The 12,989-nt window shown below is 44.9% G+C and overlaps 1 protein-coding gene across 6 annotated transcripts in view; it reads right to left on the bottom strand.

Moving 5' to 3' along the window:
- Positions 1-12,590, bottom strand: part of AFF2 (ALF transcription elongation factor 2) — a 473,257-nt gene extending 460,667 nt beyond the window's left edge. For all 6 annotated transcript variants that reach the window (XM_025460809.3, XM_049107360.1, XM_049107359.1 and 3 more), the window contains exon 1: positions 12,328-12,590. In XM_025460809.3, the coding sequence (XP_025316594.1) occupies positions 12,328-12,374 (47 nt within the window). In that variant the 5' untranslated portion in view covers positions 12,375-12,590. The remainder of the gene's footprint in view (positions 1-12,327) is intronic.
- Positions 12,591-12,989: the final 399 nt, after the last annotated feature.

Genomic DNA, 12,989 nt, shown 5'->3' with positions numbered 1-12,989 from the left:
TATTGTGGAAAAAAAAAAAAGAGGTCTATTGTGGGGGCGTCTGGGGAATGCAGTCAGTTGAGCATCTGACTCTTGCTTTTTGGCTCAGGTTGTGATCTCAGGGTGGTAGGATCAAGCCCCATGTCCAGCTCTGTGCTGAGCGCTGAGCACAGACTCTGCTTGAGTCTCTCTCTCCCTCTCCCTCTGCCCCTCCCCCCTGCACTCTTCTCTCCAAAATAAATAAGCAGATCTTTAAAAAAAAGGTCCATTATAGCTCTTGAACTTCTCCTGGATCTTTGCTACTCAGGAATGTTTCGTTTCTGATTATGTGACCTAACGTATTAAAGACCTGTAAGTACCTACAGTCCCTCCTCCCACTATGTATCTTAATATCTGATTAATTGAACTACTTGGCTGTTTTATCTGGATTAAAATGTCCCAGATTTTTCTATTACCTTTTATCTGTCTGTCTTCCTTAATGTCCATTGTGTCACCTTTAATTTTGCACTAAGAAAACAGTAAACAGATGTTTAGAGGTTCTTTTCCAAGACTATTTTTAATACTTTGAAGTTTCCCATTAGAATATTTTTTTAGGTTTTAACTCCAATGACTTAAATATAGTGTCCTGTTAGTTTCAGGTGTGCAATGCAGTAATTCAACATTTCCATACATTGGCTGGTGCTCAGCACAAGTGCCCTCCTTCATCCTCATCACCTATTTGCCCCATCCTGTCACCCCACTTCCCCTCTGATGACCATCAGTGTGTTCTCTGTAGTTAAGAGGCTGTTTCTTAATTTCTCTCTCTCTCTCTCTCTCTCTCTCTTTTCCCTTTGCTTTTCTGTTTTGTTTCTTAAATTCCATGTGAGTGAGATCCTATGGTATTTGCCTTCCTCTGACTGCCTATTTCACTTAGCATGATATTCTCTAGCGGCATCCATGTCACTGCAAATGGCAAAATTTTGTTCTTTTTCATGGCTAAGTAATATTCCATCTTCTTTATCCATTCATCAGTTGATGGATACTTGGAAATGACACCTATTTGATAAAAGGCTAGTATCTAGATTATATAAAAAATGAAACTCAACACCATAAATATAAATAATCCAATTTTAAAAAATGGACAGAAGACATGAGCAGATATTCTTCCAAAGAAGACACACAGATGGCCAAAGGACACAAGAAAAGATGCTCCTCATCACCCATCAAACTCTATGATGTCCGGCTCAGACATAGCTGATTCTAATTCTGTGAAGGCAGGGGTAAAACACCTCTTTTGGCGTGCGTGTTCAATGAGGTCTTGTGCGTAAAGCATGTGACATGATGCTCTGCAAATGCTGGGTCTCATACCTCGACTAGCAAACCATTTCACAAAACATATGGAACCTTTTCTGCACATCCTTGGGACAAAACTGAAATCTTAATCCTCCAGAGGCTTAAATAGAAAATGTGTTCAGTCTAAAAATATATGTTAGGAAAACCCAAATCCTAGGTTAGCCATCAAAGCAGAAACTATTTTTTTAAAGAAGAAAGACAAAACAAACAAACAAGGCATCTGGCTCACAGGAGAAAATGCTATAAAAGTGTGGAGAAAAATACTCCGCAAAAGTTGAAGGTGTGTTCTTCCCCCGACACTCACACTTAGTACTAGTCAAAAGCCTCAAAAAAAATTGTCTCATCCAGTGATGACAATAAACTAAGACATCTTTTTTTTAAGTTGCCACAATTACCATCACAGCATTACCATAGATACTAAATGTAGGCATAAATTGGAGGGGGTGGGGGAATGCTGTATGTAAAAAATCTAAAATCACAAACCTGGTAAGCTTAGTTAGGGCTATCAGGGAGCCCTAATAAAGAATTCCCCACAGGATTCCTGGCAAGCAAGATGCACATATAGAGCATTTAATTGACAGCATGTTAATAAGCATGCTATTTCAAGAATATATCTATTGAAGGCAAGGCAACACACCCACCTGTACCTACCTGTCTGACCACCGTGATTCTTTTTTTTTTTTTAAGTTTAAAGTTTTTTTTTTTATTGGTGTTCAATTTACTAACATACAGAATAACCCCCAGTGCCCGTCACCCATTCACTCCCACCCCCCGCCCTCCTCCCCTTCCAACACCCCTAGTTCGTTTCCCAGAGTTAGCAGTCTTTACGTTCTGTCTCCCTTTCTGATATTTCCCACACATTTCTTCCCCCTTCCCTTGATTCTAACTCTTCTCTTTAGACCTCATTCTTGCACATCTCTGAACTCTCTGTGCACAAACGTGACCACACAAAGCATGAAGCAGGTTACCATAGATCCATCCATTTATTCAGTTAGCAAAAATCACTGAGCACCCACTGTGTGCCAGGCAAGGTTGTGAGCACTGCCGAAGCACTAGTGAATATAACTAAACAAAACAAAACACCCATCCCCAGGGAGCTCCTGTTGTTGTCAAGTTTGAATTAACTCAAAGTTTACACATCATTGCGGTCCCCTGCCATACACCTAATCTGTTGTTTACATCCAAGAGGAGAGAATCTTGCGGTCTCTTGCTGTAGATACCAGGCCAGCTACATCTCCGATTTTTCTATTGTCTCAAACCCAGCCTGATTTGTAATACCAAAGCTGGGTGACAAAGACCTCATCAACCCAATCCACTGCGGTGCCCCACAACATGCTTGCCACTTGCCTAACATCTCCCTTGGGGTATCCTCTCGGGTTAGCAAAGAAGCTGAGGATTCAGGTGGCCTATGTGTTCATTTCAGCTCTGCAATATACTACCTGTGTGACCTTGGGCGAGTCACTGAACCCGTATTTCTCAGTCTCCTCACCTTGTATAACTGGGAAATCAGATAACACAAACCAGCCTGTCCCATTGGAAATGTTAGCTCTGCTTATTATTTTCACTTTATTCTTACTATGGCTTCCCACCTACACCTCATATTTTGAGACCTAACACAGTGCCTGAATGAATCCAATAAATGAATAATGCTGCACTCTGAATGGATCAGACACTAGGAATACAGAAATAAAAGATGTATTCCCATCCCTCAGGACAGTTCAGGTACATCACAAGTCATGTTCAAGGTGATACGGCAGCACCGAGGAGGGGAGTCTAACACGACAGGGCAGGAGTTTGTTGGGCAAAGGAGGCAGGGGGATGACAGCCAGTGGCTTCCCAGAGACCAAGCTAAGATTTGACAGATGAGATAGCCAGACAAAGAATTATTTGGTGGCCAAACAACTAATCATAAACACAGATATAAACCCTAATTAAATGGTGCCAAGGCACTAACTCACTCTTTAGGGAAAGGAAATACAAAAGTCAAAATCTTGGTACCCACCTTCCAGAAAAATGAGTTAATTCTTCGTTTAAAAAAAGAAGAAAAACAAAAGAAGAAATATATTTGGGTACATCTCAAGAGCCACAACATACACTTCTTTTGAAAATAGCTATTTTGGGGGCACTTGGGTGGTTCAGTTGGTTAAGTGTCTGCCTTCAGCTTGGGTCATGATCTCAGGGTCCTGGGATGGAGCCCCACATCTGCTTCTCCCTCTCCCTCTGCTTCAGCCCCACAGCCTGCTTCTCCCTCTCCCTCTGCCCCTCCTCTTGCTTGTGTGCGCTTGCTCTCCCCCCCCAAATAAATAAGTAAATAAATCTTTTTTAAAGGAAAGAAAATAGCTATTTTGTCAGCAATTGTACCAATTTACAAGCATTTGTTTCAACTGATTCAGGAAAACAAATTTTCATTTGGTATTTATTTGAAGAATGTTTGTGCAAATAATTCCATAATTCATAGAGTCAAGATAGTTGTCAAGAGTTCTGTGGTCGCCCCCCAGCAAATGGTGGTCAGTGTTAATGAGAACACTCCATCCACATGGTGAAACATAACTGTGGTAATGATGTCACAAGTGTGAGCTACTGTCAAACCAGAGAACTCAAGGGGCTAGGGTCATTGTTTACTATCGAGTGTTGGCTACTCCTGGCCCTCTAAACAATCTAGATTTCTGGCTTTCCATTACACTCTGGACTGTGTGGATGGTACTCAAAGAGTTTCACTCAATAAGGACCACTTCTTTGACTCTAGTTCACATTCTCGCTCTCTCGGAATTCCTATTTTACTTATATCCATGACACGCTATTTCCCTAAATCTAGTTCTACATTGTGCTGTCAATTCAGTGGGGCCAGAGGTCAGCTTGGTATTCCTTTCACCTCCCCCAGAAAGTGGCCACCTCACAAAGTGCTGAGCACAGAGCAGGTACACAGTAAAAAGAGTTCTTTCCTAAAAAAAAAAAAAAAAAAAAAAAATGAAGAGTTCTTGAGACAGTTGACAAACACTGAACGAGGGCACCGGCTCCCGACCCAGCTGTGTCACTTACTGATCGTGTGTCCTTGGGCAAGCCAATTTCCTCATCCTGGGCCTCAGTCTCCCGATCTGTATAATGAGAAGGCTGGACCACACGATTCTGAAGCACCCTCCAGTCCTTAAGCACCAGGTTGGAGGGATTGATTAATTTCTAAACACCAGAGCCAAGCCTTTTGCCAGCAAATAAATAATGGCTAATTGATGAGACCTCTCCATGATTCCATGGCACTTCATCAGAAACATCCATCATGCTGGAATTTAATTTAGTTACTGTGGCTGTGCCGACCTGGCACGAAAACAACCAGTCCCTTTGGAAAATTAATTTGTTTAAAAAATTAGTTGACTGACATCCTGGAAGGAGAAGTAAAGCCTCTGTGATTGCATTTTTCATTGTTCACCAGATAGCTTGGTCCTCGTGTACATATTGCCACAGTCAGAAGGTTAAACTGACTTCGTAACATGCTTCTTCTGGCTGGCTGGTCTGATCAAACCATGCTAGAGACCCCCAGACCAAGCAGACATCAGACTCCTATGAAACTTCTTCTTCCAATGATTGTTAAAGCAGACACTGCAATTGCAGTATTACTACCAGATAAGTGGAGTTTTACTTTTTATTAATGTAGAAAGAAAGAAACCATTTCAATGCTATTTCCAGGAGATATGCTGCCTATAGAACACAAAATTCGGACTCCAGGCATATACTTTAATCAAGGCCACCAAGTGAACCAGTATCTGCTACTGAGATCTGGTTTCCACTGAGGATCATAGACAATACAGAGAACTCTATTTGGAAATGCAACAAAACTTATTTGGAAATGCAACAAAATGAATCATTCTTCATAGGACAGAGGTAATGAGTTTTTTTCTTATCCTTTTTTTTTTTTTTACCAAAGGGAACATTGAAAAAATAAACAGATGAGTGATTTTGAGTTGGTAATGAAAGCCAAACCTGTTTCCTTAGCTTACTTCCCAATGTGTGGCTTTTAAACCTTCCTATACCAGCACATGCCTCTTGAAGAACCAAATCAAAAATTACTTTAAATCACTGGCTGATTTTCTTTTTCAAATGAAGCAAAATGCACAGGTATATAAAAAAAATGGCATTCCATAAACCGAGCAATCCATAATCAAAATCAGATTCTCGCTGTAGTGCTATTGTCAGCCCTGCTTAAATCATGCCATTTTATTTAAGCCCTCAGATAATTTTTCTCAGCTCAGTAAGTAGGTGGATGTTAGCAGCTAAGGTCATCGAAAAGATTTACTTTAAAATAAATTCAACAATTCAGAGCATCGCCCTCTCTGCAGCGTAAAGTGTGCCTTGCTTTGAACATGCATATAAAATTTCATTAAAGTGCAACATAAAAGTTTTACATTAGAGGAACCTAGTGCTGGACCTTTGTTTAACAGTCATGATAATTTATGGCGTGGATCTGCTACAGTTAAGTAGAAAAACAGCCTTCCCGTGATGAAATACAAGTCATGAAGGCTGAAACTCAAGGAAAGCTGGAGGAATCCCAACCTCCACCATTCAATTCCTTCAGATTTTTGTCACACATTCTTCTTTAACGTTCTCCGTACGGATTGAGACACAATTCTAGTCCGTTAGCTCCCGTGTCCTATGCCTTAAAAGTTGGCTTTCTCAGTTCTATGGGTATCTTGGAATTCACAGGAATTTTTTTTTAAATCACACCAATAAATAACATGAGTTCTGATTTTGCCTCGTCCTCTCAAGCTTCTTTTTGTAACCGTTTTTCTTTCTCATTACATTCGCAAGAGAGGCCAGACTGGCTAGGAGCCCTTCAAAAACATTACAGACAATTAAAACACTATCAAAGAGGCAGAGGGCCAGTACTATCACCAGGATTTACTGAGCAACTATCTTTGAAAGATACAAGCATTTGCATAGGACCCTCCGAGCTGACGGGCTCCAACATCAATCAACAGATGTTTATTGAGCACCTGTAATGGGAAAGGCACTGTGCTAGATGATGCAAGAGGGTGATACACCATTCCCTAGGAAGCAGTGTGGATATTTAAACATAAACGACTTAATGCAATAGCAGTAACGCAGTGAAAGAGCAATGAACACAAATCCTAAGACCATCCACTTACTGTGTAAACTTAGGCAAGGCATTTAACCTCTCTGAACTTCAGTTTTCTCATCTATAAAATGCAGCTAACAATATTGGTCTTGACAAACCCAAAAGGTTATCGTGAGGATCAAATCAAAGGACTTAGGTGACTAAGCTTTGGAAAGAAATGTCATCCAATCTCCGATTCCCAGTTTTGGGGCTCCAAAACAACCAAATATACCATGGTCTTCTTTACGTGCAAGTGTCAAATCTTCAAACTGAAGGCATTCAAATGTAAATGGACAGTTCCCAAGGACTTGAGTTCTGCCTCTTTATATATATATAAAATCTGCCTTTCACATGTTTTCATTAAAGGGGCATCCACCAAAGAAGTGCTAAGAGATTATATCAGTACATGAACTGTTCTTTTTTGTATTTAAAAAAGTAGACTTTCATGGCTAGTCAATTACATGCTAATTCCACAGATTTTTTTTTAACACAAGTATGATATACACAATCCAATCCATTGGTTTCAGTGACAGCTAAATGCTCAGAATCCTGCAATAACAATAAATAACAGGCAATGAGGTTTCAGGGAGAGGTACCTGACCTGGAAATTAGGAGATGTAGATTTCTGACCTAGTTCTACCACTAACCAGGTTGCGTGAACTTAAGTGAATCAAACAACCTCTCTAGGGCTGTTTGCTCATCTGTAAAATGGGAATACCACCTGCATATCCTATTTTACAAGGACCAAATGAGGTGACACACGGGAAAGGATTCCACATGTCGAAAAGGCTCAGACAAAACGTCAGTTGTCCGTGGTGCAGGCTCTGGGGGTCAACTCCATCTAAGGTAGAACCTGGACTGCATCACCAAGTAGCTGGTGATTCCATCACTTCATCTGTAAAATAGAGATCATAACAGGTCCTATCGCATAAAGATGTGTGAAGGATAAAGTGAGATTGACTATTTAAAGCACTCGGTGATGCCTGGGGCACAGAGTAAATACTCAAATAATAGTAGCAACAATGACGATGCGTTCTAATATGCACAGGTGAAACACACACAGATTCATACACACACACACACACACACACACACACTTCAAAAGGTTTCCTTGAGTTGTGGTTTCAAGTTCTTTAACCAGCAACACATTTCTTTCCATTAACAGTAAACAAGTTTTTTTTCATTTTTCTTTATCCCACAACAATCAGAAAAAGAAAGACAAAATTAAAAGTGAAAAATGTTATCACTGTACCAGTTGTTTTGTCTACATGACAGGCTAATCAAGTATCCGGCAGTTTTGCTTTCTGAGGTAGGAACTACAAGCTCACAGGGCTACAGCTTCTAGACGGTTCCAGAGATGGCCATTTTATTGGACCTTTATGATTCTGAAATTACGTAAAATGCGTACAAATTTTGCACGCAAGAAATAGTCTTAGCTAAGAATAATGGGCATGAAATAAAGGTTCGGCACATTAAAGTCATTTCTATTCAACAATAATTAGCATGTTTAAATACAATATAATTTTTATCCATCTACAAAATGCTTAAATGTTTGGAATCTCGTTTATGTCTATAATGACAGATTCATTTTTGAGGCAGTCATTTTCAATCTTGATTTGTATATTTTAAAGTTGTTAAATGCTTGACTGAATCATTAGCAAAACAATTCATGTATCATTAAACTGATTTCTAACATGAGATAATTTTCTTTCTTGCCCAATAGATGGGCCTTTTTAAGATTTACAGAAATAGCTTTTATTCTTGGGGTGGGGGGTTGGGGGGGTGTTGGGGGGGAGACCTTATCACATCAGCTAATTTCACGGCCTCAAGTCTAGCCTCCCCATACCCAACCCCCAATGGGTGGCTGAATGAATGCTCCAGCACACTGGAGAATGCAGATTGTACTAGCAAAGAAAACAGACCACAGACTGCCTCCCTTTTAATGGAAGACAAACAGAGGGGAAGGGGGAAAGATAAATGGCTGCAGGTAGAGAATGAGAAATCCTGGCAACCTGTGGGCCTTAATCAAAACACGGACCTGCCCTGCCGCCTGCACATTCCTACCACCCCAAGGCAAGGACAGGATGGGTTCTCCCCCCACCCCCTTCCCACCTTCCCATCTATAAACAGGTCTGTTCCCCTCTTGCGCAGGATGCCAGCCACAGAGGCCTCGCAGGACCTGTGCACCCGGAGCTGGCGGTGGCGGCCAGGCTGCTGCAGTGCATGGGCCATGCCCGGCTGCATCTGAAACAGTTCACTTTTGTCTGGAAAGGCAGGGTCTCCCCCTCCCCCGTGAGGTTGAGGAAAACTGGGGGAAGCAGGGGCTGCTGGGGCAGGCCCCCCCGGGGGGGCCTGCCTCCCCCCACCCCCAGGAGAAATAGCCTGGTGTGCACATGGCCCCTTCCCAGCCTTGACAGCCCCTTGCAGACCTTTGAACTTTCTATTTATATAACAGTTTAGTGAGTTTAAGTTTCTTCCTGTATAACTGCCCGTGTGCAAGCTCGCCTCTAATTAGGCTACTTGTGAGACATCACTGAAAACTACAAGCAATTGCTGCCGGCCTTCGCCGCGAGAAGTCAGCCACCGTCACAACTGCCTCACCACAATTTTCACTAGACTTTTTCACAGTTTGAGTTTGCTGCCATGGTGGTTTTCTTTTCATTTCTGATGTTTAAGAATGTGTCCCTTTCTGTATCTGTCTGTCCTTCTTTCTTTCTTTCTTTTTAATTAATGAAAAGAAGAGAAGCATCCCCACAAAGGACCTTGGCCTGTCACAAAGCAATAGCCGATCAATATGGGGGGGGGGGAGGTGGTGCTCACCGGACTGACAGGCTGTACGCTTTGTAGGCTCTCTGCTTTTGCTTTTTATACCCTCTTAAATAGGAATTAATGACATCCCCACTGCTGGTAAACAAGCCTAAATCTAGCCACAAGATCTCCAGACACCTCAAGAATTCATTTACCGAGTTACTAGAGGCAAATCTATGCAATGATTAAAACAGCTCCATTTCATTTTTTTCTTTACCTTTTTTTCATTTTTTTGTGACAGCAATGGTGTCTTTGGTGCACACAGACAAGATTTCTGCACCTTCCTCCTCTTTCACAGAATGGTTCATATTAAATTCATACTCAGGTGAACATTGCTCATTCATCCATGAATCTTAAAGAACTTGTGCTTTGGCCCTTTCGTCGAGTCCAGAGCATGACCCATTAAGATACTTGTGCAGTTTGTGCAGGGGTCTGTTCCTTTAGGCACTGAGCGTGCCCAGACCCAGCACAGAAGCACACTGCAGCGTCATTCATGCCCCATCCTTCCCATTTGCATTCATCCTGACAAATGTGTGTTTATAAATGGGCATGTACTTTTTGTTTACTGTAGTCAAGTGTTTGCAAATAACACATATGCCTGTGTATGTAAAGTCTTCCTTCATTAAGTCTAGGTAAATGAGTTTGTTTTTGCGCTGGCCTGATGCATTTGTTGTCAGACGTCTAGGGTTGCGGGAGAGACAGCTCAGAGTTTTCTGTTCCACAAGTGAATGTTGAGAAAAGATCCAATGTAAATGAGACCCTTCACTTGGCTGGCGCCTTTTTCCTCCTTGGACCTCCTGGGGGGGGGGGGAAATGGATGCCAGCACTCTAAGCAGCTACTTACTCCCCAGGAGGGGAAGTGAACATGTAATGAACATGTAATTGGCATGCTCTAGATGTCCACAGAGTTTGGAAAGGGACAGATTTCCATTCAAGGCACTATCAAGCTTTTGAGCTCATCCACTATTGTCACATTTATGTTCCCCTTTTTTTCCGGGGGGGGGGTCAAAACTGATGCACAAACTTCATTACAAATGTTTAGAGATTCATAAGGAAGTTTGCCCCTCACAATCAAACAGTAAGAAGGAGAATTTTCCCTGGAACCTGTGCACAGGGGGAAAAGGCCAGCTTATTTATGCAGATGTGTTACATTAATTCATCCGTATTTCACATAATATCTACAGAGTGTCCAAGTCTGCACGTTTCTTAACTGATGGGGCATAGTTACAGAACTGGAGGAGAAAAGGTTTTGAATTTTCCTTTGTAAGGGAAAAAATAGCCCTCCAAGGGGGGGGGGGAACCTGTCTTTCTGAAAAAAGAAATCAAAAGAGCCCATCTACATTAAATATGCAACTGCATGTGTCTAAGATTCAATTGAAATTAAAACCATATAAGAAACACATTTTTAAAAACCTAATACCTTGGATATGTTTGACATTTGAACTACACCCACGAAATCAATTATAACAATGTCTGTTAAATTAATGATGTTACCCACACCATATATTAGGCAAATTGTATGCAAATAGTAATGCTGTGGTTATCAGTTGTCTGCAAAATAAATTAGTGAAGCAGAGTAAAGGCTGTGTGCAGGAGCATAATATTTAATTGAGGAGTAATTTTATTGTGATCTTTACTTTTAAATAACAGCATGGTTATTAAAAATTGTAACATAATGTTTTTCTGCAGGGCTGATAAAACCCTGCATGGTATCAAAAATGCCTTACAGATTAATACTGATACAGCGTAATTTGTGGCTTCAAGGATTTACCCGGAATTGCTATAAAATAAAATGTATTTAAGTTCTGATTATCTTGGATTTGCAACTAAGGGAGTCACGATTGGTATAATGAAGCTATTGGCTAAGAGTATGACCCTTTTCTAAAGAAGGAAATTGCCTAAAATATCACATCAGCAAGGGAAATCCTTGTAAAAATACACAGTATTCATAGCCAACGGCTGCTAGCAGTTTAACATTGCAGAAGATTTCGCACAATCGGTCGCTATTGTGGATTACCCTAACTACATTTAAAAAGGCAATAACCAAGAATGCAATTCTAAATCGGTGCAGCCGCATCCTCCCCCCCACCCCCGTCTCATTCCACGGGCTGTGGGGGGGGGGCGATTGATATGTTAAAATATTGTGACGGATTAACAATAATAACGCATGTGGCAGAAGATGGAGTTTTTTAAGAAGTTAATAGATATGTATATCACTATTTATGCACACGCGCGCGCACAGCATGCAGTGAGTAACAACTTTCCGGCTCCCCAATCACCTTTGCACCATCTTTCAAAACGCTCTCAGAGACAAGTTTACGGTATTTTGGGTAAAGCTGACTAAATCTTGGAATCCGAGCTGGGTGCCCATTACAGAAATCTGCGGCCGCCTCCCAGTGGGGGCGGATAGGGGTCCAGCCGGCAATCAAATATGCACAGACGTCCGAGCAGCCGACTTCGGGGGGCCAACTTCAAAACCCCTCAGGCTAGAAAGGCAACGCCGAAGTCGGCCCGGACCCGGGGACCCCCGCTTGGTGGCCCCCGAAGCCACTAGGCGCCCGAGAGCGGGGAACTTGGGCTGAGCGAGTGGCAGGGAAGGTGTGCGCGCGGCGCGGGGACGGAGGTGGCGGCGGCGGGGGAGGTGGCCGCAGAGGAAGCGGAGGGAGGCCGGCGGCACCTTACCGCCGACTGTCCCCGCGGCTGGACACCTGGAAAGTTGAGGCACTGGGGACGGGCAGGATCCGGTGCGCCGGGGGACCGGCCGGGGCTAGCGGTGCGCGGAGAAAATCCCCGCGGAGGTCGTGCGGCTAACCCCCCGGGCGGCACGGGTTCCGATTTGGGCCAGACGCAACTCTTTGGACTTGGAGTGCCAAGCGACGCTGTGGGGACCCGCATCCCACCCTGTGCCCGCACCTCCCCCCCCCCCCCGCCCGGGCACCCGACCGAGGAGTCGCGGCGGCGGGGCCAGAGGTGGCTGAGATCAAGTGGGAGGGCGTCTGGGGCGCCCCCACCACAGCCCGGGCTCCTCTTAACAAAGGCGAAAAGCCCAGCCCCAGCCGGGGGACCTGCGTAGCACGGAGAAGGCAAAATTCAACACCTACCACTGCTGCTCCAAGTCCCAGTCCCTGAAAAAGTCGAATAGATCCATAGCGGCCGGGCGGCGGCGGCGGCAGGCGGGCGTCCGTCCCTGCTCGCGGCGGGTCGGCGCGGCTTTCGGCGCGGCTCGCTCGCTGCTCTCGGCGGCCCGGCTCTCCGGCCCTCCCGCCCGGCTAAAAGTGCCCAGGCCGCATCGGCGGCGGCGGCGGGCGCCGGGGGTGCCGGGTCCTGCGCTCCGGAGCGGCGGCGGCGGCGGCACGGGGCGAGGAAGTGCCCGGCCGCCCGCTCGGGTCCGCTCGCTCGGCAGCTGCCCGCGCGCCCAGCGCCCCGACGCTGCGGCTGCAGGCGCTGGGGGCTCGGGCCGGCGGGGCCGCCCGCCTGGCGGGCTGCGGGCCGGCGGCGGCGGCGGCGGCGGCGGCGGGGGCGGCCGGGGCGGCAGCGGCAGCGGCGCGGCGCGGCGCGGCAGCCGAGGCGGCAGCGGCGGCGGCGGCGGCGGCGGCTGCACAGGCGGCGGCGGCGGCGGCGGCGGCGGCGGCCGCGGCAGCATCACACACTTACACACTCACAGGGGGCGGAGCCTGGGCAGCCCGAAGCCGCGACATGGAGCCGGCACGTTATCGGCCCCGGATCTGGCAGGGGCTCGCCGCGCCCGCCTGCGCGGCCCGGG

The sequence above is a fragment of the Canis lupus genome, chromosome X (assembly GCF_003254725.2).
Source record: "Canis lupus dingo isolate Sandy chromosome X, ASM325472v2, whole genome shotgun sequence".
In the NCBI taxonomy this organism is placed as follows: domain Eukaryota; kingdom Metazoa; phylum Chordata; class Mammalia; order Carnivora; family Canidae; genus Canis; species Canis lupus.
The sequence above is the reverse complement of the archived record's forward strand: the minus strand, read 5'-3'. Positions and strand labels throughout refer to the sequence as shown.